General features: G+C 33.4%; 1 protein-coding gene across 1 annotated transcript; it reads left to right on the top strand.

Annotated features, from left to right (window-relative positions):
- LOC141719408 (suppressor of RPS4-RLD 1) lies at nucleotides 1-26,043 on the top strand. Its single transcript, XM_074521787.1, has 23 exons — nucleotides 1-251; nucleotides 334-443; nucleotides 3,069-3,817; nucleotides 6,870-6,914; nucleotides 7,071-7,172; nucleotides 7,263-7,343; nucleotides 9,891-9,957; nucleotides 12,339-12,439; nucleotides 12,531-12,638; nucleotides 13,638-13,708; nucleotides 13,847-13,903; nucleotides 14,569-14,677; nucleotides 14,792-14,872; nucleotides 16,280-16,366; nucleotides 17,823-18,029; nucleotides 18,408-18,733; nucleotides 22,702-22,788; nucleotides 22,871-22,970; nucleotides 23,563-23,654; nucleotides 23,745-23,783; nucleotides 23,869-23,959; nucleotides 25,140-25,237; nucleotides 25,318-26,043. The coding sequence occupies exons 1-23, from the start codon at nucleotides 142-144 to the stop codon at nucleotides 25,637-25,639; spliced, it is 3,240 nt and encodes a 1,079-aa protein (XP_074377888.1). The 5' UTR covers nucleotides 1-141; the 3' UTR covers nucleotides 25,640-26,043.
- Nucleotides 26,044-26,686: the final 643 nt, after the last annotated feature.

Genomic DNA, 26,686 nt, shown 5'->3' with positions numbered 1-26,686 from the left:
AGCCCCGCAACCGCACCTTGTATTCAATCAACGCCTCCGATCCAATCTTTTCCTTATCAGTATCATCACTCCCCCCCTTTTTCAATTTTTTCAACTCCGTTCACTCTCTCCTTTTAAATCTCGATCCTCTCTCTCTCTCTCATGGAAGAGAGACTTGAGCTGGCAAAGCTGTGTAGCTCTCGTGATTGGTCCAAAGCAATTCGCGTCTTGGATTCACTTCTCTCCAAAACTTGCCTCATTCAGGACATCTGGTTCGTTATTAATCATTTGATTTCAATTTATCTAATTGTTTGATTATTGTTTAAGTTATTCACTGTTTGTTTGTGAATTCAGTAATCGAGCTTTCTGCTATAGTCAATTGGAGCTTCATAAGCATGTAATTAAGGATTGTGATAAGGCTCTTAAGCTTGATCCCGCACTGCTTCAAGCTTACATTCTCAAAGGTACATGATTCATTTTACGTTAATCAATTCGAATTTAGAGTTACGAAATTGTATCTATTTTCTGTTCTATCCAATTATTTACGGATTATACTTCGCATAGGAATTGGTGTTCTGAAGTTGCTTATGTTTTTCTAATACAATAGTGATCATGTTATAGGCCTATAGCATTTGTTTCACATATTTTATCTTCATACCATAATACTAGTGAAGGTCAGAGTGATTGCACTAACAGCACCGTAGATTCATTATTCTGTATAGATCAGGTCGGAAGTCTAGAAACAGAAATAAGTTTTGCTTTTCTTCTTGGTATGTTCTCAATTCATAAATGAATGTACAAGATAAAGTAGCAGGAATTTCCTACTATGCTATTTCTGGCTACAAGTCAGCCATTTTGATATGCGTTTCTAATTATGAAATGACAAGGGTATAATAATATTCACATTAGAGTGATTTTTTGAGCTGTTGGGGGATTATTTTGTTCTACGTATGTGGGTATGAACATGTATAGGTACTTCCCTAATGGTAGAGGAATTGATAGGTAATGAAAATAAAAGGAAAATTTATGTTTATGAGTAAATAGTTAAATTATTTATTAGTGCTCCCCAAATTATTTTAGACTTGATCATTGAGTAGTTGAATTGTTAATTGAGACCCTTTTTGTTCATGGATTGTGATCCAGGTCAGGAAATCCTAGGGTAGTTGATGAAGGACAAGATAGATACATATAAAAAGGTAGATTTAATGAATTAAAAATCGGGAAGCCCTAAGGTGATCATTGTTATTACGAAGACTACTAGGCGATGCGAAGGTTCGCCTGAGAGTCTCTCTTGAAGCCTGATGGGGCATTGATAACCATGATTGTGGTTGTGGTGTACCATGACATGATCAAACCAATGACCTAATCGAACCAATTGATAGTACACAAGAAAGAGATGGAGATGAAAATGTTATTAATATAGATCACTTTGCTTGATATTCATCACACTTGTGTTTTTATTTGCTTGGATATGTTTAATATTTGGAAATTGATGTTATTATGCAGAAACTATGCTTATTTTGAACTTACTATTCTAGTACTTCCGATTTAAATTATGGAACCGATGTATTTAGTTAAATTATATATTTAATCTAGTAAGTATATGTATAATGAACACATTGTCGACTTTTTACTACTAGCATTTTCGAAGGTAGGCTCGACTTGGCGCCATGATAACCGTGAAGGTGATCCGATCCAAACGACAGAAGAACTACTTTCCTTAGGATTCAACCATAGAACAATATTTTTTTTTGGATTGGAACCTTTAACAACTAACAAGGGAGATAATTGTCTCAATGTAACAATTAATCAAAAGTCTTCCAATGATAAAAGATCATCTCCTTTAATTGAGGCTTGCGCTTGACCAACAAGTAAAATACTAATAATAAAAGAAGGAAATCCTTTTCTTGTTCGCCATAATAATCTAAAATTGAGCTATTTATATATTCTAATTGAACTTTATCATAAGTCGCAATTAATTATATTCCTAAATAATAACATATAATAATTGTAAATTAATATTTTAAGTCTTTTCTCCAATTAGTATTAATTCTTTTGCGGTTGAATCTCCCTAGTTGTATCTTTTTATTGTTTTTATTTCAGAAATTATTGTTCATAAATCTTTTCCTACATCACAAATCTGACTTTGACTTCGTAATATTGATGTATGTTGGAAAACTATGCTTGTTACCAACATTAACAATGTGATCTTGATATGTGCATGAGTAATTAAATCCCTTGTGGTTGACCTTAACCACACTCATGGATACAATCACCGCACCTTAATGTAAAACTCTCACTCATGTATCGCTCTCTACCTAACTCTCCGATTTCGCATACTTTTCACATGATTTTAATTAGTGTGGGTGGAAGCACGTCTTCTGCACACCTAAAAAAAAGTCCTTAAATTGTTCTCATTTGTAGTCGCCACATATTTTCTATTTCTAACACTCCCTCTGTCCCATTCAATTCACTACATGTTTTTTTTCAATATTTGACACACATTTTTAAGGTGAACATAAAGTATAGTAGTATACCTCCGTAATTTATTTATAAAATTTTCTTTTTCTGTATTAAACTTTAAACATTAAATTTTTATTCAAAAGAAAAAAAATCAAAAAATTTATATAACTATACTTTAGAGGAGCATTAAAATGCGTGCCGAACTCCCCGTCCCCTAATGGGGCAAACCCAATGGGACAGAGGGAGTACATGTTTGAATCATATTTATTAGAATTACTAACTTTTTTTTTAATCATATATACAGTATATATATATATGTGTGTGTGTGGAAGGGTTTGCATGCAAGATTCCTTTAGTAATAATAGTAACCGCGTAACTACTTTTATGACCAAGATTATGTAGTAGGCTTTGTCTTGTGAGTGAATGCCATTGCCATATCTTTGACTAGTTTAGCTCTCATTGCTATGGTGAAAATTTGCGTTGCTCGTTTAGTGGAATACTTGATTAATATTGCATGATATTTATTTTAAACATGTTTTCCTCCTGCTACGAGGTATATTAAATTGATATCTAATTAAAGCTTCTTGCACTTTTCTCTTGAACTCAATATTTAAGCATTTGTCTAGGTCGTGCATTCTCTGCTTTGGGAAGAAATGAGGAGGCGCTTGTGGTTTGGGAAGAAGGTCATAAATATGCTGTCCACCATTGTACAGATATAAAGCAACTTTTAGAATTGGAACAGCTTTTGACAGTTTCGAAACAAAATAATACTCTTTCTTTTCAGTGCCATGCTGCAGAATCTGATATTTCTGCAACTGAATCAGTTATTACAAGGGGATCGACTGAAACTCATGATAATAGTGATAAGTTGAATGGTAAGCATGAGCCACCCAGTGAAACTAGCGTAACACCAGAGGTTGGCAATAACTCAAGTGATAAATCACAGAAGCACAATGTTTTAAATGGTAAAGCTAAAGGGTGCAGGACTGATGGCCTATCAAATGGAAGTTTTGAGGGTCCAAAATTGAGTGACGGGTCAGAAGTATGTAGTCCACCTTTTGCAGTTCGCACTAAATCAAGTGATGAAACAGAGAGTATCATTAAGTCGGGCAGAACGTTTGATATCACATCTATGGGTGAAGTGTCTGAAGCGTTTACTGGTTCAAGTAATACTTCTGAATTGAACTATCAACCTTCTGCAATCACTGATAAATCAATAAATAAAACCGATGCTCGCAGTAAGCCAAGCGATAAAATTGACATGCATCTGGATTTGAGCGACCAGAATAAGAGGAATAAAAAGTTCTCTGTTACTAGGATTTCAAAGACCAAATCAATAAATGTAGATTTTCGATTATCCAGAGGGATTGCCCAGGTAAGGATATTCACCTATATTTAAGAATTATCAAATGAAAATATCTGTGTATAATATCGTTTGAACTCATAGTGGAGTTTTGAGTATATATATGTGGATATTTTTGCCCCTTCGTGATGTTCCGAATTTTATAATTTCAGAGGAATTTAAATAATGGATTGTAGCATTTTTACTATCGAATATGCTTTAATCTGTTGCACGTTTGCAATTTGATTTTAAATGTAAAATTCCTAATTATGATTTTGATTTTTACTATCGAATATGCTTTAGTCTGTTGCATGTTCTTTAATGTGCGTGTGTTGATTTGTGGTGCCTTGAGAATTTCAATCTGTATACTTTGGAAAAGGTTTAATTATGGAAGTGGCTACTTTTACTACATTAATATTTCAAGTTTGTCACACAAGTTTTATCGCGTCTCACCCAGGTCACTAGGTACGAAAAATGTACACTCTGCTAAGATTAAAATGGGAAAGAAGATATGAGCTTTATACACGTATCAATACTTATTAAGACATGAGCTACACCGATTACTTCCCCACTTCTTAAACCACCAATTATGTCTTTTTAGCTCCATCCTTGACTGATACGTTTAATATATTTTGTTTAAAATCATCTTTCTTTGCTGGGGGGATGACTTCCACTGGAAATTGGCTGTGAGAATCGACTAAGGTTTTGGTGCTGAATTTTACCAAACCTCCCCCCCCTCTCTCTCCCCCCTTCTTCCCCTCTAAATCTCTCTCCCGCTTTCTCCCCATCTAAATCTCTCTCTCCTCTCCCGCTCTCTCCCTTGCACATTCTAACCCCTCTGTCCCCGCTCTCATCGTCTCTCTCTCCCTCACCCTCTCTCCCTCCTCGTATACTCATAAATCTGCATCTATATTTATGCAACATTATTCTTGATTGACATGTGTGACATTGGTTGTTATTATCAAATATAAAGCAACATACCATTGAGTCTAGTTTGCTCATCCAGAAAAATTAATTAATATTTTATATTGAAGAGTTTTATAAAATAAAGCTTTAAATAATATATTATTGTTATAATTTGAATACTTTTGAATAGATTTAATATAAAAAACTAATATAATAAATAATAAAAATTAAAAAACATACCAAAAAAATAGCCAAACATATTTACAAAATAAAAAAAACACGTGCTGTTGTATTTTTGATATATATATATATAATAAAGTTCCATGGAGTCCTTTGGGGAAGATTCAGTAGTCCACCATCCATTACAATCCAATTTAATGGTCCAGGTTTTGTGTATTTTAATAATATAAAAATAAAAACAATAAACTACATGGTATAACGTGTGTAGTGGTGTTGTATCATTAATGTTTGAACAAGTAAAACAGTTTTGTTTTGTAAAGTGAGCATAAACGTTCGGCAAACTAAGCATGTTTTGCATAATAATATATTTTGCAATGTTCTTCTTACCTAGTGATGTTTGTAGGACGTGAGTCACAAATAAATATGTTTTGCAATATTTTACACAATATTTTACTTGTAGAACATATACATATATGGACCCCGGGACTCCAAAAGAATATGGGACTCCATAGAACTTAACTATATATATATTTTTGGTCACAACAAAGCACAAGAAGTATCTAATCGCTAGGTTGGATCTCTAGTCCGGGCCGAGTAAGAGAATTATCAACCATTAAGAAGGAATTAAAGTAAGCCACACAATCTTAACCATATTAACCGTGAAGTATCACTCAGCTGAATTAAGATTTAAAATAATGAGGTCCTAAATAAATAAATGCTTTGGACAAGGTGAAATCAGAAAGAATTTAATTGAAGAAAAGTTGGCTATAGTCTATAGATAAGTGTCCTATTATTTGATACGGAACTGATACCTGAACAAGTTCTAATATTGTGCGATTATATTGTCTTTTATGTGCGTACTTCCATTGTAGCAAGTGTTAGGATGAACATGGAGGCATCCGACAATTGATACGAACACTTAATTTTCCTGGTAGCAAGTCTTTTTTTGTTCGTACACCTTGCTCCCGAGTTCGGGAGGAAAGTTTGTGAAGAGGAAAGCAAATAATGAAATTTGCATTCCAATCTATGCTCAGAGTGTTTCTTAAAAATGAAAGCAAGTGAAAGTGAGTGAAACTTAATATGCTTTCTTCACAAAACTTCCACTCCAAAAATGGGATGAAAGGAAAGCAAGTGGTGTAGCTAATTTAAAAACATTTAATATTACAAATGTACCCTTGCTAAATTTTAAACTTTTTAGATTTATGGATTAAATTGTAACTTCCAGTCATTTATTTGCTTTCCTTTCAACTCGGGAGCATGTAATTAAAACTAGTTTCACTCTGTAATTTTTTAAACCCGGAGCAAGTAAAACTTATTAGATCTCACTTCAATTGCTTCCTTTTGCATATATATACTCTCTCTCCTTAAAAACCTCGGGAGCGGGGCGTTAGTGCTTATATTGGTGTTGGCATCTGGCATGCTCCCATCACGTAACATATATCCAAGCTAAAGGAACATTGCGGTGATATCTGAGCTTAAAGCGTCATTTCAACCTTATTTTTATTATCAACTTAAGCTTAGATGGTTTTATGTGTAATATAATATATTTATTTATTAGGGTTCATAACTTCTTAGGAAAGTCTACCCTCCCTGATCTGTATTATATCTGTGGTCCTAGTCATGAGGGCAGCCATTCGTATAGCTTTAAATTTAACCAACCTATGTAGTTGAAATGAATTTTGAGCAAGGGGAAAAATATGGAACACTGGTTGAAAAGTATTGGTAATACGATGTGTCACGTTTTATGATTTTGCTTTGGTGATGAATTGCTACTTTCCTGGCGAACATCAGTTATAAAGTATCGGGTTCTTTTAATTGCAATGTAGTGAATGTTTTAATGAAGGATTGATTTGAAGTGGCTTTCTGGGAAGTTTTTTTATCTTCCCTCTCACCCACTGTGCCATGCAGCTTCCCGTAGTGTATTCTTTTGAGATTTACCGAGTTACAATATTTAGGTGCTTTTATTTTTTGTATTGAAAACACTATATTGTTGTAACAGGTCAATGAAGGAAAATACAATCATGCCATATCCATATTTGACCAGGTTAAACTTTTTATAGCCTTAGCAAGTTTTTATTTATATATTTATTTTATAATTTTTAAGTAGACCCTTAAGAGGGGGGTTGCTGGTTGAGCCATTTTTCGTAAAACATATCGCTTGATTGCCAAGTCTTTGTACCTCCCTGCACAATAAATGCAGATTCTGCGAGAAGATCCTAATTATCCTGAGGCTCTTATTGGAAGAGGGACTGCGTATGCATTTCAACGTGAGCTTGATGCTGCTATAGTTGATTTTACAAAGGTATATGAAGCTTATAAGCTATAACTTTAATGCATGTGTCATCTTAAGATTTTGTGATTCTAACCACTTTTTCGTGAGTTTTTGTTTTAGGCTTTACAGTCAAACCCTTCTGCTGGCGAAGCCTGGAAGCGAAGAGGACAGGCCCGAGCTGCATTAGGGGAATCTGTTGAGGTTGGAACCCTTTACCTCACTCATTAAGTTTTTCTTCTCAACTCTTAAGATGAATTGTTAATTTTGCGATTTCATTTTTGTGGAATTTGCTTGTGTTGCATGGACATGCTATACATGTAAATATATTCCCTAAATACAGTCTTGTTGCAATAATTGAAACTGCTCAAAACTTATATTCTCTCGTATAGTGCCCCATTGTGATGTTGTGTTCTTTTCATGGTTATATTCTAGTACCGACATGCTCGGAAAATCTTTTCTTTTTTCTTGGTGGAATAGTTTTAATTAGTATTTATCCAGGGAGACTAGTTATTTATGAACTATTATAGTAAATTGGCTGCTATTTGTTTCTGGAAGTGATAGATGAGAAGTTGAAGAAGCAGAGAATCGTCAAATACAGAGAGATCGGATATGTGTAAGAGAAGAATTGATAACTTTGTGACTCGTAAGAGAGAAGAAGTGATAGATTGCAGGAGAAAAACCTGAAAAGGGGGAGAAATGGCAGAAAGGATTCCAGTTTCATAATTATATTTTATCCTATATATAATAAGAGTAAGAGGGATAATATACAAGTACTACCAAACTTCAAGGGTTCGATCCTCACTATCAGCATATTTAGATTTAAAAATTATTATTTTATATTAACAAAGATTAAAGGTTCGATATCAATATCTAATTTTAATAAGTTCTAAATTAAAAATATAAAATTACCTATTCAAATATCATCGGGATTAATAACTAATGTATATATTATTAGATCTAAGAACAACAGATACGGTCTAATTGGAAGTATTAGTTTCAAATATATTAATAAGCACCTTGATTAATAGTGGGAGAATTTTGATGCTAAACTCACAAAAAATTATGTGTGTGTAGTGTCTGAATTATTTACATGATGAAGCCAGGAAGAAAATTGAAATAATTTTTTGGTTTATTATTTAGTATGATGTTTTATGATGTTTCGGGCTAAAATTTGATCTCTGCATGATTCGTTATATAGTTTGTATCCTTGCATATTCTTCTAACAAATTGTAATATTCAAATTTTTTTAATATTTATTCTAATTATTGGAAAAAGTACACTAACAAAGAGAAATAATTCTTGGGTAAACAAATTTTAATATAAAAAGAAATTAAGATATAAAAAATTTAATATTAAATTCATATACATATATATATATTTATATATATATATGTATATATATATTAGAAAGAACCTGTGCTTTGCATGGGCAATAAGCTAGTATTGAAAATAACAGTAGCATTTTAATATATATATATTATATATATATTATATATATATATATATATATATATATATTAGAAAGAACCTGTGCTTTGCCTGGGCAATAAGCTAGTACTGAAAATAATAGTAGCATATTAAAGTTCAGTTTCTATAGAGAGTAGGCAGCTACATTGACTTTTATCTTGATTAGCTACCTTGATCTTATTCTTGACTATACATTTTCTTGGGTAAAGCTTACACAATCAGAGTTATTTTTATACTACGGGTTGCCTCGTTACAACTAAATCGATACAATCGTTACATCTTTCCTCTTCAACTCATACAAAATGTGTGCCAGTACACGATGAAGTGATATTATTCTTGACTATACATATTCTTGGGTGAAGCTTATACAATCAGAGTTATTTTTATACTACAGGTTGCCTCGTTACAACTAAATAGATAAAATCCTTACAACTGCCCTCTTTAACTCATACAAAATGTGTGCCAGTACATGATAAAGTTAAAAAATAACTTTCTTTTTAACTTTATAATAGATGTAAGCAATATTGTTTTCTTGAGAGCTACAAATTTTGGCATCTCAGAGACCTAGTAATTGGGACATAAGCTGGCGGCTAGCTTTTTGGTTCTGTTATATCTTTCTAAGTTGTGAAGTGAGAGAAAAGGCACTTAAGCAGCAAGGAGAAGGGGGGGGGGGTTGTCGGTAGCAGGGTTATGGTTCAGGCTTCTCCCAACTAATTGCAATTCCTCTCCCCTCGTGTCAATCTGACGAGCCCCTTCTCCCCATACCAAGGATAGAGCACTGTATGATATCAACCCAAGTATAGTTACATGGCCTTAACTATCAATTACCGATTGATTGAAATGAAAATGTTTGGGTTGAAAGGCATAGTGCTGATACCAAAAGCAGTAAACCAGATGCCTAGTATGTGTTGTGTAATCCTTGGGTTGCAGTGCTTATTTCGACATAATGTTGGGTCTTTTAAGCTATTTTCTTGGAAACTAAATAATAATGGTTATATTTCTGTTATTGGTTTTCTAAGTAAAAACAAGCATGCATAAAGCCCGCGGGCACAGGTCTCAATTTGAAAAATGCAAATAAATCTAAATCTGTTAATTTTTTTTACTTATTTAACTAACTGTATATATATTGTTTGAATGTAATACTTAGCTGAACAGATGGTCGTCATTCACTAACTATTTGATGCTTTCAGTCAGAGCCTTTTGATACTTATCCTACCATTCTCTTGTATCTTTTTTGCTTTAGAATAAATTGTTCTTGAAAAGTATCTATTTTTGGTGCAGGCAATTGCAGACTTGACGAAAGCATTGGAATTTGAGCCAAACTCGCCAGATATATTGCATGAAAGGGGTATGTTGTACATTTACTTTTTTATCTGATTCTTGGTAGTTTAGAACTTGATTCTGGGTTGTGCATAGTGTATACAATATGATTTATTGGCATATTTAGCTTTTATTGTTCTTAGGTTCCGGAAGTTAGAATCTTAGAAAACATGCAAGTGGTTTTGTGCACTATTATTTTTGACAACAATGAATACAAAGTTAGTAAGCTCACCCCTATCCAGGAAAATAGCGAGGGAACCATTACATTAGTTAGTAAGGCAGTAATGCCATATATATACAAAGTTTGGGTCAACTGATCAAGAGAGAATTAAATACTAAAAACGAACTGGAGAACTAATTGGTCTTTGGATTATCTCTAAATAAATCGTTCGGTATCATTTCATTTTAAATAAAAAAAATTGTAAGGATATTGTTGGATAAAAATGTACACAATTAATTTGATTTACTTAAATAAGGAAATTAATCAATTACCTTTTTATCAAAATCTTCTCTTTTTGTTAATATTTTTTGATCTCACATTTCTTTTGATTGATTTTAAATTATGAAATTTCTCTCTCTCTCTCTCTCTCTCTCTCTCTCTGTCTCTCTGTCTCTCTCTTAAAATTTTAATTTATTTTATTAAACGTCTTTTACAAGAGAATAATTCCTAAAGTAACAGGGTTCCAGTGCATTACCTATTTTGATCTGCAGTAGAAATACAATGTCCTGCTGCTGAATTTTAAAAGTTATGCACATGAACTTTAAAGCTCTACGACTGAACTTACTTATTTTTACAATACTCTGATGTTGGACATTGTTATCTCATATCGTATTGATACCACAACTTGAATGTTCTCACAGAAATTGATGGCAGTAAAATGTTGTGCTAGTGGGAAATCTTGTGATGTTAACGATGATTTTGTGAGATGCTACAGTGATATATGTATCGATGTTGGTATATAATTATAGTTATTAATCAAATATCAATTACATGAATTTTATATTTTGTTTATTTTGAAAACTTTACCCATAGTCTATATTTATAATAAAAAAATATATATATAATAGATGTTTTCTTTATATATATATATAAGGTTCTTAGGGTTCTGAGCAGTGTTACCCGGTTCGCGGGTCAGCCTATGGATCCGTGAACTGGATCGCTTGTACCGGAACACGGGTCGAAGTCGAACCGGATCGCAATGGGTCGCCTACCAATTCGCCATTTCCGGCGAACCCATCTGTTTTTTCCGGAGGCTGTAAAAGTGAGATGAGGGGACTGTAATGAATGGTGGGTTATTTGATTTGTGGATTGTGGCGAACACATCTGTTTTTTCCGGCCATGTTGATTATACGTGTATATATATATGTTTTTCTTTTGCATAAAGAGGAAGAAGAAGATTAGGAAGAAGAAGAGGCTGCGGGTTTCGAGAGAAAAGTTAGTGGGTATCAATAATGTAACCGATGACTTGACTAGATACATACAGCTGTACAATGGTACAATATAAAATAAAAATATTACTGTGTGTTGTGACTTTTCAACGATTGCTCTCTCTCATGTTGTCTGTCTATATAAAATTCACCACACTATTTTTTTTGAAGAAAAAAAACAAAAGTAAGCATTACTCTAATTTATTTAATTTTTTCAAATTTAGCCATGAAAACAAAAATTATCATAAAATTAATATTTTATGTGTCAATACTTAATGTCTTGATCTTTTACTCTTATTATTTGTTTTCCAATATGTATATGTGGACAGGTGTGTTACAAACAGAAATGCAGAGCTGTAAAATATGATTTTATGTTCCTGTACAGTTTTGTAGTCCATGAAATATATATAATTTTCAATAGATACAAGATTAAATCGGGATCCTCAAATCGATCCGCGAACCCGATTCACTCCTCATCGTACCCAATTCACTCAAGCTAACATCCCTCGTACCCGTACTCGTACCACGTACCCAATCAACCCGCGATCCGTGCAACACTGGTACTTCAGTGGCTATGGGTTCTCCAAGGAACATGACCCATATATATTTATATATAGTATTAGTGATTTTTGTCATATCATATCCTTCTTATTAAAAGATTTAACATGTATCAATAGTGATGAGAGTTGATACCAAATTCTTACTATTCACTAATTACAAACAGTGGAGAGATTATTGGTAAATTAATAACCTTTAATCCTACTCTAGAAGCAAGCAAAACCTAATAATCAACTGTTCGTGTTATTTGGACAGTCATCTATTACAAATTATTATATTCTTGTTAATCTAATTTATTTCTTGCACTAAAATCCAAAAGCTGCATGTTGGAATTACATTAGCATGTTATGTGAACGAGAAGTAGCAAGATCTCTTTACTTGGAAACTTAATCAGTATCGAAACTAACATTGATTTATCTGCAGGAATTGTAAATTTCAAGTTCAAAGATTTTAAGGCTGCTGTCGAAGACCTCTCGACTTGTGTAAAGTTCGACAGGGATAACAAATCTGCGTATACATACTTGGTGGGTGCATGATATCAGACTTTGCCCGAAATTATTAGTGTATTTCTTCAAATTATTCTGTATTATATCGGGAAAACTTGTACTGTAATAGGGCTCGGCGTTGTCTTCAATTGGTGAACACAAAAGGGCCGAAGATGCACATAAGAAGTCCATTGAACTGGACAAGAATTTTCTGGAGGCATGGGTTCACCTGACACAGGTATTTGAAGAAATCTTATGAACCTCTTTAATTATAATATCAATGGTCCTAGATCTTGTAATCTACTCATAACTGAGGTGCTATTATGTGTCTCAGGGACCAGTTATTTTTCACCCAAAAAATTTCTTTGACATTCTTGTTCTTTTGGTACTTTTTTTTAGCCAACAGCAGCCAATACCATAGCAATGCTTTCTTATGATTAAACCAAATACTATTTTCACGTTATGATTTATTTATTTTACCTCCGATATTTGTTCTTTTCAGTGGTAATACATACTTAAAAGTGGTAATACATACTTAAAAGCAGCGTTCAACAAATTTACGAAATTTACGTTAGTCTTTTCCCTTCTTCTTTGTAAGGGGTTAAGTAGGGTGAGTTTTTCTGGACATTGTAGTGGGTTCTAGTTTTGTTATCTTTGCACAAGTATTGTCATTGTCTTTTTTCCCCACAATAGTGGGTGTAATTCTACCACCAAGTTCGTAGGAATTTTCTGCTTTACAATCTTACCTTAATTAGGATTGCTAAGGGATTGGGTTTCGGTGTCTCCTTGGAGGATTAATTCTTTTGCGGAATCAGTTGGCTTATCCTTATGAATTAGAGTAGGGCACACATTTGGGATTTAGCAAGTATCACCGTTGCCTTTTTAGAATTTTTTTTCTCACAAATAGAATCAACTGTATAGAACCATGTACTTTGATAAACATGTTGAGTATAGATGCAGTTAAACCTCGATAAATTAGTATATTTAACCTCGAGGTTAAATATACTGTCCCTGTTAATTTGAGACCAGACAAGAATATTCATTTTATGAGGTTGTTTGTTTATCGAATATGGGTTTATCGAGGTTCTAATGTAACCTAATTCATTTGCAAGCTTGCAGCATCTGCATCACTGCATTATCTAAACAAATTGTACGTTGCAAATAATTTACAAATAATATATTTGAAATTACTTAAGAAAAAATTGCACCATCTCATGGATGTTTGATCTATCAACAGCTTTATCAAGAACTAGCCAATTCAGACAAGGCTTTGGAATGTCTTCACCAAATTCTGCAAATTGATAGGAGGTGTGTGCATAGTGACATTTTGTTTCTGGTTAGGGTTATATTTAGTGCTGGACCTTTTGTTTGTTATCACTAGTCCATTCTCTTCACTAAACAATGTGGGGATCGCTGATAGTATTGTGATTTGTGAGTTGTTAATAGGTTTGCCAGAGCATATCACTTGAGGGGCCTACTACTTCATGGCATGGGACATCACAGGTTAGCTAAACAGTTCAGTAATGAATGTTTCTATGGGTGCTATAAATACATCAGTGAGTGATTTTGTTTTTGTCAGTTTGGTTCAGTAAAAGTAACGAACATGTACTTCTATTCATACCAGTGTGCATTTATCCTTCAAGAAAATTAATGTATTATAAGCATAAGTTATGCACCCACCATACTGGAGTTATATGTTACCCAAGCAGTGCTCTACTAGTTGTTCAAGGCAACAACTGAAAATTCCAATCTATGCAATTAGTCCTGTCCGGTAGCTCAGTCGTTGCATAAATTCTCACTGGAAGACTAGCAGCAGACTAGATGATATATATACACATATATTCCTTTTTCTGCATTCATTTTTTAATCAGATGTTATTATTAGTTACATATAATGGTAGCTAGGTTTTCTTTATTGATGCCCACATCCTGATATTATATATGGGATACATCATACATGCACATCTTTATCATACATGCACATCTTTAGATCCTGCGCAAAATAATATCTTGATTTCCGAGCTGTTATTTTATCTCATTTGTGTGAAGTAGTATATCTACAAGCCGGTTTAATAGGATCCACCTTCGACCCACATAGGCTAAGCTTCTGATTTCATTCTCTCCTAAATTTGCTTTCCACATTTTGTAAGATAATTTTGCCTTTCACAGGAATGCAATAAAGGATTTATCTGATGGATTGAGTGTTGATAGCACAAATATTGAGTGCCTATATTTACGAGCTTCTTGCTACCATGCTGTGGGACAATATAGAGAAGCAGTATGCTGGATTCTCTTTTCTTGTATCTTCATCTTTGTCGTTTAGTTTTTAGCGTTTTGGCTTTTACTTATCTATTGGTTTCTGATCTTGCATATTTGTGTTATTGTGATAAAGGTGAAGGATTATGATGCTGCTTTGGACATGGAACTTGAGTCGATGGACAAATTTGTTCTTCAGTGTTTGGCATTCTATCAGGTTTGACTCTGTAATTAGAATATTGAATATGCAATAGAAAGAATCATTTTACGCATGATTGTCACATGCAAATCTGCAGATCACTTGACAAACCTAAATTTCTTGAACATACCTTGCCTTGGTGGCTTGGGCAAGTTTTGATCTTCTGTGAGGACTTCTAGGCATTACTTTACTCATCTTCACAGATCTTTCTTTACTAGTAGTCTTTGCCTACAAGCTGCTTGTTATCCCACTTCTATATATCTAATATATTTCCTATAACTCGTTAGCAGTCTTCATTACAAGGTTGAGGTTAATTTGGTGGAATAAAACTTTTAGATCAGATAGGAAAGAAAGAAAAATAGAATTATGTATGGTCCAATGGAAGGTACGACGCTACTACCTAAAAAAAGTTGTTATGGGCAAGGTATATAGTTGCTTACAAGAACTTGGAAGACAGCTTTAAGTGAGTGCTGGAAATATGAGAAAAAATTTCTTCTTCCACGGACATAATAGTGCCCAAGACATGCGCCTTTGGTCCCTTCATCAGTTACTGGAATACTTAATATATAGTCTTCATATATCCGTCCAGTTTGAGGGTTTCGAAGATGAATAATGACGACATATTAATATCAAAAGATCAAAGTTAAATCGTTTACTTGTGTTTTGGTATCATGGTAGAGATAGGTTTTTCTCTCTTCTGCTGCTGAATATTTAAAGGAAATCAGTTATGTTTATTGAACATCAGAGGATTAATTCTTTTTGAATCATCTTGTTTATACTTTGTTTTTTGTGGTTAGTCCTCTTATCCTTTCTTTTCTTAATACTTTTAAGAACTAGTCAGATTCACATCAAGAATCTTGGTTGTATTGTGAATTATTCAGCCGCTGTTCTTGTGTCGGACACTTGGACATGAGCATGACACTTACTCCTGTCAGATCCTTTGACTGATATGTCGCATTTTGACCCACTCGAGATGAACCTATGGTCCAAAAACAAAAGATATGAGAAATAAAAATGAAGACATGGGAAAACCTAAAAAATTAGAAGTTCCCAAAGTTGCAGCCCATTCTGAATCATGTTTATTTGATTTTTATTTTTTGCAATGTACGTCAGCTTGTATTTTGTGGAATAATATTGGCTTTCTTGTTTTTTTAGGATATGTTGGTGTACACAAATGACACGACTAGTAGCATGTTTTTGTCTATGTGAATGAATTGCACTTTTAGTATATTACAGTTTTTTTGGATGCTTGACTTATTATCATGTGAACTAATCGTGAAAGTTTTTTTACTATATAAATGTAAATGGATAAAAACGTGGTATCTGTGTCTGTATATTGAATAACCATGTGCATGAATTACTTTTTTAAATAAAACATGCAGTTGAGATATCAAGTCATTTCCTTGTGATGATTCTCGTTTGCAGAAAGAAATTGCTTTATATACTGCTTCAAAGCTCAGCAGTGAATTTTGTTGGTTTGACATTGATGGAGACATTAATCCTCTTTTTAAGGTAATACCTAAAATGATGCATCATGCATGTTAAATAAATATTCTATTTAATGCTATAAAGCCTACAAGGTTTGTTTATTTGTTTATACTCCCTCAGTCCCACCCAATTCTTTACATTGGGGGATGGGGGCTCGACACGCACTTTAAGCTCTTATAAAATGTAGCTTCCTAAATTATTATTATTTTTTTTTCTTCTAAATAAAGATGTAATGTTCAAATTTTTATATAAAAAAAGAAAATTTTAAAAATAAATTATGGAACTATATTTTATAGTAGCCTTAAAATGCGTTCCAGATTGAGAAAAAAACTGTAAAAAAATGAGTGGGACGGAGGGATTATTAATTACTGTAGGCTAATAACTATTAATGTTTACATGCGCGAATACGGAGCGTTTGAACCTCAACATTATAACGTGCACACGTTAAGCCTTAATATATAGTTAATTGGAAAGTACCCTAGCTACGGCTTATACTCAATTGAAGGGACACAATTGGTCAGTTATATCTCCCCCTCCCCTTGGTCGAGTTGCTTTCATTAAATTATACTCTTGATTAATTCAAAGGTTAAAATTACAGCTTGTCACTGAATGGGGTCTTAATCGTCATTAAGCTCTTCACTGTTTAGAATGGACTTTGTAGTACTAGGAAATTGGGAAGAGAATGATCTAAAAGTTTATTTATATCACAAAAGTAGAGAAAACTACAGCTTTTTGAAATATTAGAGATGTGATCTACTGTAATTTAAGTTTCTGTTTGTACAATACTGCCTGTATTTTAAGAAAATTTAATATTGATAGGAAAATTTTATTTGTGCCTGTATTTATTGCATTGATTGAATATAGTATGGGGAATAGAGTTCATCTTGGGAATATAAATTAAAGTGTGATATTGGAAACTTAACTCAGAAATTGCATTGAAAGTTAGACATGGACAACTAATTTGAAACTATTAATTTTTTAAAGGTGGACTACTATTTTAAAACAGAGGAGTATTTCCTTTAGCAAATGTGTCCTATTCACTAGAACCTATATCTGGATGATGGACAATGCGGCCTTATGGGGCTAGAGAGCAGAAACCTTAATGCCAGTACTATATTACTAAAGAGAAGCACCGAAACAGTTGCTTAAGGAATACACAGAACTTTCTTTAATTATGTTATTAACTTTCCTCTTGCCTTGTGCAGTAATTAATTATAGCCTATGGTTACATTTATAGAGGGTCATTGTTAGGTCCAATTTATCATGCAGTACATGTTCAAGGCAAAATCAAGTTCATACTCTGTAGTAATGTATGAAAATATATGCATATAAGATATTTATATATATCTTATTCGTGCCTGAGTACGAGCTCTTTGCCGCTTTACATTATTGAAGATTTTCCTACTTGATCAGCTTCTTTCTTTTGACCTAAAAAATGATCAGTTAAAAGTCTGTTCACATTGTCATTAATATTTTGTAGGAGTTCTGGTGCAAAAGGATGCACCCCAAAGATGTATGTGAAAAAGTATACAGGCAACCACCGCTTCGTGATTCTTTGAGAAAAAGCAAGCTGAAGAAACAAGAGTTTACTTTTACGAAGGCAAGGACAACTCTCATAGATGCTGCAGATTCCATAGGGAAGAAGATTCAATACAATTGCCCCGGGTTTTTGCCTAATAGACGTCAGGTTGTTTATGTCATGGACTATTCTTAACAAGTTTGTTCTTGCTTTATTTTAAAAACAGATTCGGTTGTACTTTATCTTTGTTTTTCTTCCATACCATTACCATTTCCAGTTTGACTTCCATTTGTACTTTGGGTGATATATCGAGTAGTAATTGTACCACTTTGGCGGAATGCTGCTTAAACTTTGATTTCGTGAGCCTACTAGTACAAGCAAAACCAGATATTATAATACTTATACCCGGCCTATTCTTTTCTTCTATCTTTTCTCCTGAATTATTTTTATATTGTTTTTGTCACCCTGTGTATTCCCCGATTGTATGAACAACGGACATAATTTTATCTGTACATCTATTGATTTTAAGTCTTATAACTTGTACAGCATCGTATGGCTGGATTGGCTGCTATAGAGATAGCACAGAAGGTATCAAAGGCTTGGCGTGTAGAATGGAAAAGCTCTAATAAAAGCATTTCTAAGAACAGCAAGCGAGCCCGAAGAAAGGAAAGACTTAGTCCACCGAGTCAAAATAGAGGTGGCGCTGGTTGCAGTACTAGCAGTTTATCAGATATGTTGACTTCGTCTGTTTCTGCGGAAGATAGATCATCAAGCCGTTCTATAATGTCATGGCATGAACTTTACTCACTGGCTGTCAAATGGAGACAAATATCTGAGCCTTGTGACCCTGTGGTGTGGGTTAACAAGTTGAGGTAATACACTTTGAAATTGTTTCTACTTTCAACCTGACAGCTCGGTTTTTTGGCATGCACGTAGAAAGATTACCATGTCATTTTACTGATGGATGTCTAAACGAAAAGAAGAGCTGGTTACATATTGTTTATCTGACTACATATGCAGTGCTCATCAATCCCCTCTTTCCACCACAGCTCATCAATCCCCCCTTTCCACCACAATCTTCATGCCCCTTGAATTTAGAAACAAACTTTAAAATCTTAATATTATACGATATCGTACTAGTAATCCCACAACATAAAAGTTTGGTAGTTGGTTGGTCATCAGTCATTTTTGGCCGGAGTTAAAATAATAAAAATTTGAAAAAGAATAGTAATAAAGGAAAAGGAACATAATATACTGCATATACATAGTTCACTTTCAATACAAGTTGAAATAAAAATACATTTAACCAAAAATTATAATATTATAATATTTTTATACATATACATGTATTTTAAAACAAAATAAAATAACTAATTATTTTTGTTATAAGTATAAGAATATTCTTAATATTATATCAAACAAAATTGAATATATTGTTGATAGAATAAATATTGTTTTTTAAAAAAAAGAATATTGAAACAGAAATAAAAAAATAATAAATTTTAAAAACTTAAAAATATATTAAAATACAAATTAATAATCGGGGTTAAGGTTTCCAAAGTTAACTTTAGATAATTATATAAAGTTAAGTGAGTTTTCAATACAGAATTAAGGCTAGTTTTGTAAATGCAGGGGGGTTAGTTCTATTATTACAAAAATGCCATTCAGCATTCAACATTTATATGCAAAATCCTAATCACTTTAGATAATTTTACTAAAGTTAAGTGTATGAATCTTTTTCTCTAATTAATTAACAAAGTATAAGAAAACCTATGCCCTGCACGGGATATAAGCTGGTACATATTATTATACTATTTCATAATAATTTCAACTCTTTCATAATGCTTCATGTGTTTTGTGTTTTTATCTCATGACCTCTTTCATCCCACTTTGTTTTGCTTAGGCATGTCCAGTTTACCTGCAACCATATCTTTTCGAGGATGATAATGTAACCTGACCCCGTGGGACTTGTATGTGTGGTTCATGTTAGCCTGCTTACGCCTTTTTTTTGATAAAGGTCTTGTTGATGATGATGACTACCAATTTAGGAATAGGTCAAGGAAAATGATTAAAACAAGGATATATAAATTCAATAATATTGTTTGAATATTTATCGGGTTACAGTCATTATTGGATATATATCTGAATATTACCAATTAATTGAACTATTTTCTCCTCTACATCCCAACCAATTGAACTATTTTCTCTTGTGCATCCCCTCGGAAAAAATGTGACCTCGAGTTTGTTAATAACAATCAACACTTACTCAAACACGACCCAAGCAAGTCAGACATGAACGTTTAAGTCATTTACACAAACAGATATATATATATATATACATGAATGTTTAAAAGTCATTTACACACACTCATATATATATCTGTTTATGTGTGTGTGTGTATATTTTATATGCTTGACTTTAAAAGATCATTCAGAAATAACAAAGTCATAGTAGACTGTTGGAGAAGGGAGAGACTTTAAAATGTTGGCATTCTCCTATAGGATCTCTACATAATCAACTTGTAGCTTTGGAATGTTAATATAAAGATAACAAAGTTCATCCAATCAACTCTAAAACTTGTACTAGTAATAATAGTTGTAGTTGTCACATTTAGTTTCTCCACAACTTTATAGTTCTTTTCGACTTGATGCATAAATCTTCAACTAGGTTTTCTTGATATATCCTGGGTTTCTTATAAGAATCATGCAAGTGCTTACCTTCTATCTTTATTTATCTGTACCTATCAACAGCTACATATTCAGAACCATGTGGATTTGTTTGGTTAATGATACCTTTAATAACATGAAGTAATTCAACAAGTTGTGAATTTGGATGTTGAATACTGTGTGATGTATGTGAGCCATACTAGATTATTGTTAGGCACAATGATTTCTGCTGTAGATCGTGTTTTTGTCTTGATTGGATGTGGACTTTGGAGAATGAACTTTGACGAATGTGTGAGGTTAGAAAATTGGGTAGGAAGAAAATAAATGTATCAGAAAGTATCATGAATTTTGGCTCTTAGTACCACTTTATGCCGGAGATGGTTAAAGACAAGGATTAAAACAAGGTTAAATTCCTCTCCCCGAAGACATTCGGTAAAGTCACCAAATTTTTTGAGATGTCTCCCACATTAATCAATTTAAAATATTCAGGATCTTTAATAATAACTAATAAGTATTCAAGTTTATATTGATTTCTAAATCTTGGAGATTAAGTAATATCCCACATAAAGGAAACAATTATACTTATATTTAAAGGGTCATGTTTCTATTAGAACCCTTAGCCTAAGAATTTTTAGAACTTATACCTCTTAGCTAAGTTAACTAAGATTCTCCAGCAGAATTCGCCTAATTTTGTAGTTTTGTATTTTTCAGATGAATTTTGTAATTTTTATTGAAATTATGAGATATTTTAATAATTGAATTCAGAGAGTCTATTCAAAATTTTGGGTTCTGCAAGAGCATTTGCCTTGTTTGTTGTATTAATTAGGGTTCTCGAGGAGAATTCGCTTTATTGTGTAGTATTATTGTGCTATTTATGTGGAGTTCAGGTATAGAACATAATATTTTGTAGCAAAATTCGCTTTATTCTATAGTATTAATATGCTATTTACGTAGAGTTCAGGTGTAGAACTTTGCCTTGTAGTATAAATTAGGATTTTGCAGCAGAATTGCACATGCAAAATGTCGTGTTTATGTATAATATTTTGAGATTATTTTTAAACCCACACAACGATGCAAAAAACATGTATTTAGAGTTAGCTCCTGAAAGTCTATTTAAAATTTAGGGTTCTGCAGCTGAATTCGCCTTATAGTAATGATTTTAAGGTTCTATTTTAAGGATTTGTTCTAAGTTGAGTGCACCCCTTTATCTAAATTCTTGATTAATTTATATTAGATAATATAAACACAATTACAAAACAAATTTATATCTAAAATAACTATTTAATGTAATTACCTACTAATTTAATTATTTTCTATTCAGCATCAACGTCCTTTACGATTTCATTTCATTGGGTCATTTTTATACTCATATTTATTTAATGCTTTAAGGTCCATCACTCACACTTGTTCACACTCCAAAATCCTGTATCCCTTTTTGTTGTGTGTTGGTAATTTACATTCTAAAGCCAACATTCTGTTAACAATTCCGAATTGTTAGCTGCTATAACTGAACTTGTTCGGAATGTGTTTGCCATGTCTGTCCGTGCGCATGTGCGTGGTGCGTAAAAGCTGCTGCCTATGCTTCACAGTTGCTTTTTTTAGCTAGTAACAACCTTGTAACTAATTTTTTTTTTAGTCGGTCAATTGCAAAAATATACCCCTTTTAACATAGAACAAGTTGAACTTTGTCAATTTTGCCTTGTGAATGTGTCAACGGTCATCCCTGGATAATATGGTTTAAGTGAATAAATCAAGTAACATGGAAATTGTTTCGTGTACTTTCATGTTTGTGTTTCTTATCGTGTACAAAATGTCGTGCCTAATATTAAACAAATACGTTTCTATAATAAATATAGAAACTTTATTATACGTTTTCATCGCAATGGCCAGTGATGCTTTGACTGTCGGAGAAAGTTGAATAGATTAGAACTTGGACTTGATGCGTTGCTAGGTGTTAATATCTGTCTATTTTATTCTCATATTCTCCAGATATTTTTACTCTTTGCTGACGGAACTTAAAATTGAAATAAAGAACTCTATTTAAGCTTGTGATTTGATTGACTGGGACATGCTCATAAGTGTGTTAGATGATGTTTATGTTTTGTTCGGTGCATTGATGGTCAACAGTCAACTGAATCTTCATTTCATTGTTTGTTTTTAATTTTCAATTTAGTGAGGAGTTCAATTCTGGTTTTGGATCGCACACCCCACTCACACTTGGCCAATATAAAGTTGTGCGGTACTTTCAAAACTCTCAAAGGTAAAACTCTGATTTCCTATATCTCCTCTGCAAGCTTTTTGAAGGATTTATGATTGCTATAATTATTTGATTGAGTCTTCAGGGTAATTAATTTGGCAAAGGAAGTAATAAAGGAGAAGAAGTTTGTCTATAGCAAGGAAGATAACATCATTGATTTATCTAGCGAGGGGAAACTGCAAGAAGTGAGTTGTTCTGATGTCTGATATCCGCTTACCATCACCTTTCTACTTTGCTTGAATGTCTTTCCTTTTGTTAATTGAGGCCCTCTTAACAATTTGTTAGTATGTGCCAGTCTTCTTGCTTATACTCTTTGTATTTGTCTACCCCGTGTGAGCTACAAGATTTTGCAATGTGAAATTTATATGGTGAAAAAGTAATTCTAGTCGGTGGTTCGATTTTGCTATTTGCCTTTTTTTCTTAATACCACTCATTTTTTCAGTTCCTTATCCGTGGACAGATATGAGAAGTTACTTGGTGATGGTTGTTAGGAATGACTAGGATTATATCTAGGTTGGAATTTATGAATTTATATTATCTATGAATGTTTTGTTTGGTCTCCCCTGCCTCCAGATCCCCGCCCTTCTCTCTAGTTTGTAATACTTAATACTTTAATGGAGGAAGAATGTTTGTGACCTCTCTGTTATGCATTCGATCTTCCGTCTGTAGATTATTGTGTAAAAACAGTTTTCCGGTTTGGATGACTCAAGTTTTGGTCAGTTTAGATTTTCAGTTCCTTGAAGTTTTTACAAATCAATTTTGGTATGATTTATGCAGGTTATGAAGGCACACTCCTGCTCTGATCTTCATAAAGCTGTTGGCCAGGACTTCTGGTTAGCTACTTGGTGCAATAGTACAGCATCTGAGGGGTATGTTATACTACCCAGTTTTATCTTGTTTATTACTTATATTTTTAACTACCTGAATTTAAGTATAGAGTTATTGTCTGACTCGTGCAGGATTCGCCTTGAAGGAACAAGGATCACTCTGCTCAAAATGTAAATTTAGCTTTACTTGATTGAAAATTTCATTTTGCTGCATGATATGACCATACTAATTTATTATCCTGAATTCGTGGTGCAGGGGAGAATCTGGATATGATTTTGCAATTAGGACGCCTTGTACACCTAGTAGATGGAATGACTTTGATGCTGAAATGGCATTGGCATGGGAAGTAAGTAGCCTAGACTTTAAACCAGATGAAGAGATTATTCTGGAGTTCAGTTTCTTTAAATTAAAATATTCATGACTTGGCTTCTATTGTTGAGTTTGCGTCTTTGCCTATATAATCTGGAGAATTGCACGCCGGATTGCATATGCTATGGCATGGCATATACATTAATCATGAGTCGGTCTTTGATTGAATTCAATATTGCGTCTTTTTATGTTTTCAGAGATTCCTATTTTCTTACTTAAAATCATTGCTGATCTTACAAAAGCTAAAAGCTTCTGTTAGGTTGACTAGAAACAAGAGCCAGTATGTGCAAATCCTATCATTCATGACTTGAAAACTACTTTGATAGTGCTTCTTAGCTTTATATAATTTGTAGAATTGCATATTGGATTGGATGTCATGGCATATACAAAAATCACGAGTTATCTACAATGAGATTCAATATTGTGTCTCTATGCTTTATCAGATTATTGTTACTAATTAAAATTTTCTAGCGGGTCAACTAGAAATCAAAAGAGGCGGTTTTGAATAGTAACAGTAATTTGTCAAACCTGATTGTTGGCACCCTACTATTTCATAGCCATTAATAACCGAAAGGTGACTTAATAATCACCTTTCCTATGATCCCCTTGATTTTGACTATTTATTAGTCTCTATACTCCCTGTTTAGAAATTGCACACTTTATTCAAACTAGTTTAGCAGCATTAAGTGCTTTTTTATAAAGTAGTAATGAAAATTCAGGTGGTCTGATTCCTCATCTAACATGCTCTAGAGATGTGCATGTAATCTCCTAATTTAAATCTTACTAGCATAATGTGCATGCCAGATCAACCATTATCCAAAAGTATAGGTGCTTTGGCACACATTAATTACTTGGTTTGCCCTTATAAAGGCTTGCAAACTTACCTTTTGTCAGTCCAGATAACTCGGTGAGGCTTTCAGGACTTGTACATCGATGCTTTTTAACTGTTTTTATATGATATTGTATCCCCAGCTTATCTTATCATCGTTCCTAGCCTCTATAGTTTTATTAGGGGAGTTGTAATCTTTATTATATTCCGTGCATCTTGTAGTCTTTCCATGCAAAAATTGCAGCCTGTTTGTAATGAATATGACCAGCCTCTTCACTTTTAATTTGGAAGAATTATTATCTTTTTAATTCCATGGAAAAACTTGCAGGCTATTTGTAATGCATATTGTGGTGAAACTTTTGGGGCAAGTGATTTTGACGTGCTTGGAAATGTGAGAGATGCGATATTGAGGATGACATATTATTGGTTGGTTATTTGTAATTATCTATCACACGAATTTTCTAGTGGGACAAATATTGAATTTGTGAATAAAAATATACTTTCAGGTACAATTTCATGCCCCTTTCCAGAGGAACTGCAGCCGTCGGATTCATAGTTTTGCTTGGAGTATTTCTTGCTGCTAATATGGAATTCACAGGAACCATTCCTGTGGGGTTGCAGATGGACTGGGAAGCCATTCTGAACTTTGATCCGAGCTCCTTCATGGATTCCGTAAAAAGTTGGTTGTATGAGTCTCTTAATATCAGCACAAGCTGGAAAGATTATCCAGATGTAGCTTCAAGTTTTGAGACAACAGCATCGGTTGTTGCTGCATTGAGCTCTTATTCCGAGGGAGCAGCCAATAAACTACATGCAGAAGGTAAATAAGCTGATCTTTTGATCTGCTTGCCTGTGTGCAACTTGAAAAATGCTCCCTTGATTGTAAATGTGGAAAGAAAAATGAAAGTGAATTTTAGGTTAGGTTGCATAGGTAAAAAGACCAAAAGACAGAGAGAGAGTGAGAAAGAAAAGGTGAAATTTGACATACAATTTCAAATAATAGAGATAGTATAAGGTCTATTTAAGATTTAGGCGTAGAATCTGAAAGTTGTCATAGGAATTTCTTTTGTGTGTTACAAATTTAACCATAGAAACTTTGTGTTTTTAGATTTTATGTGGCACCTTATCTTGTATGATAGCTTTAAAGGATAAACTGACTGAGAAGACAGTCCAATGATGTAGCCATATACAGAATTCCGTCTTCAGTGGGTGAATAAATTATTTTTGGCATCTCCCTTTGTATCTGTGGTCATGTGTGACAATTATTTTCCTGTTAGTATAACATTTCTGTATCTCTTGTTTTACAACTGACGCCTTGCAGCCCTTAGTAGGTGTTTAAATATCAAGTAGCACTGCACTTCTGTTGTGCACCAATACAGGCGTTTAACAGTATTTAACCTAAAAATATTTATGTTGATGTGTTGCTTTAGTTTACAGGTTTTCAAATGTTGACGTGTTGCCTTAGTTTACAGGTTTTTAATGTATGGTGTGCATCCTGTGACGCCCTAGGTTGGGTTACGAAATGAGGATCCACGTACCTTTAATTTAAACTAAGAATAATTAAGCATAAATCCCGATTTACTAATAACACGATCAAACAGGATTAAGTTTGAGACATGATTACAACTACCAACCGAGTAATATATATATTACAACCCAAAATAATATTTAATTTACACAATCGATTCCGACTTGAAACCGACAGATAACTCATTGTATTTTTACAAACTTTCCAACTAAACGCTTGCTCACACACAACTTGTACTAGCTGCTCTGGCATCTGGAAGCTTATAACACGGTAGGAGCCATAAGGTATGATCTTACAAGTAGTGCGCCTAAGTCTGACCATACTCTTGCTTAACAGTTCTATGATGC

Source organism: Apium graveolens, chromosome 4 (genome assembly GCF_009905375.1).
Source record: "Apium graveolens cultivar Ventura chromosome 4, ASM990537v1, whole genome shotgun sequence".
NCBI classification, from domain to species: domain Eukaryota; kingdom Viridiplantae; phylum Streptophyta; class Magnoliopsida; order Apiales; family Apiaceae; genus Apium; species Apium graveolens.
The sequence above is the reverse complement of the archived record's forward strand: the minus strand, read 5'-3'. Positions and strand labels throughout refer to the sequence as shown.

What these genes read in the sequence shown, in the direction of transcription:
- LOC141719408 (XM_074521787.1), top strand. Translation starts at nt 142, where the DNA reads ATGGAAGAGAGACTTGAGCTGGCAAAGCTGTGTAGCTCTCGTGATTGG. An exon ending in GTGTGGGTTAACAAGTTGAG is followed by an intron (nt 18,734 to 22,701) that starts GTAATACACTTT and finishes TTTTCAATTTAG; the next exon opens with TGAGGAGTTCAATTCTGGTT. An exon ending in TACTTTCAAAACTCTCAAAG is followed by an intron (nt 22,789 to 22,870) that starts GTAAAACTCTGA and finishes TTGAGTCTTCAG; the next exon opens with GGTAATTAATTTGGCAAAGG.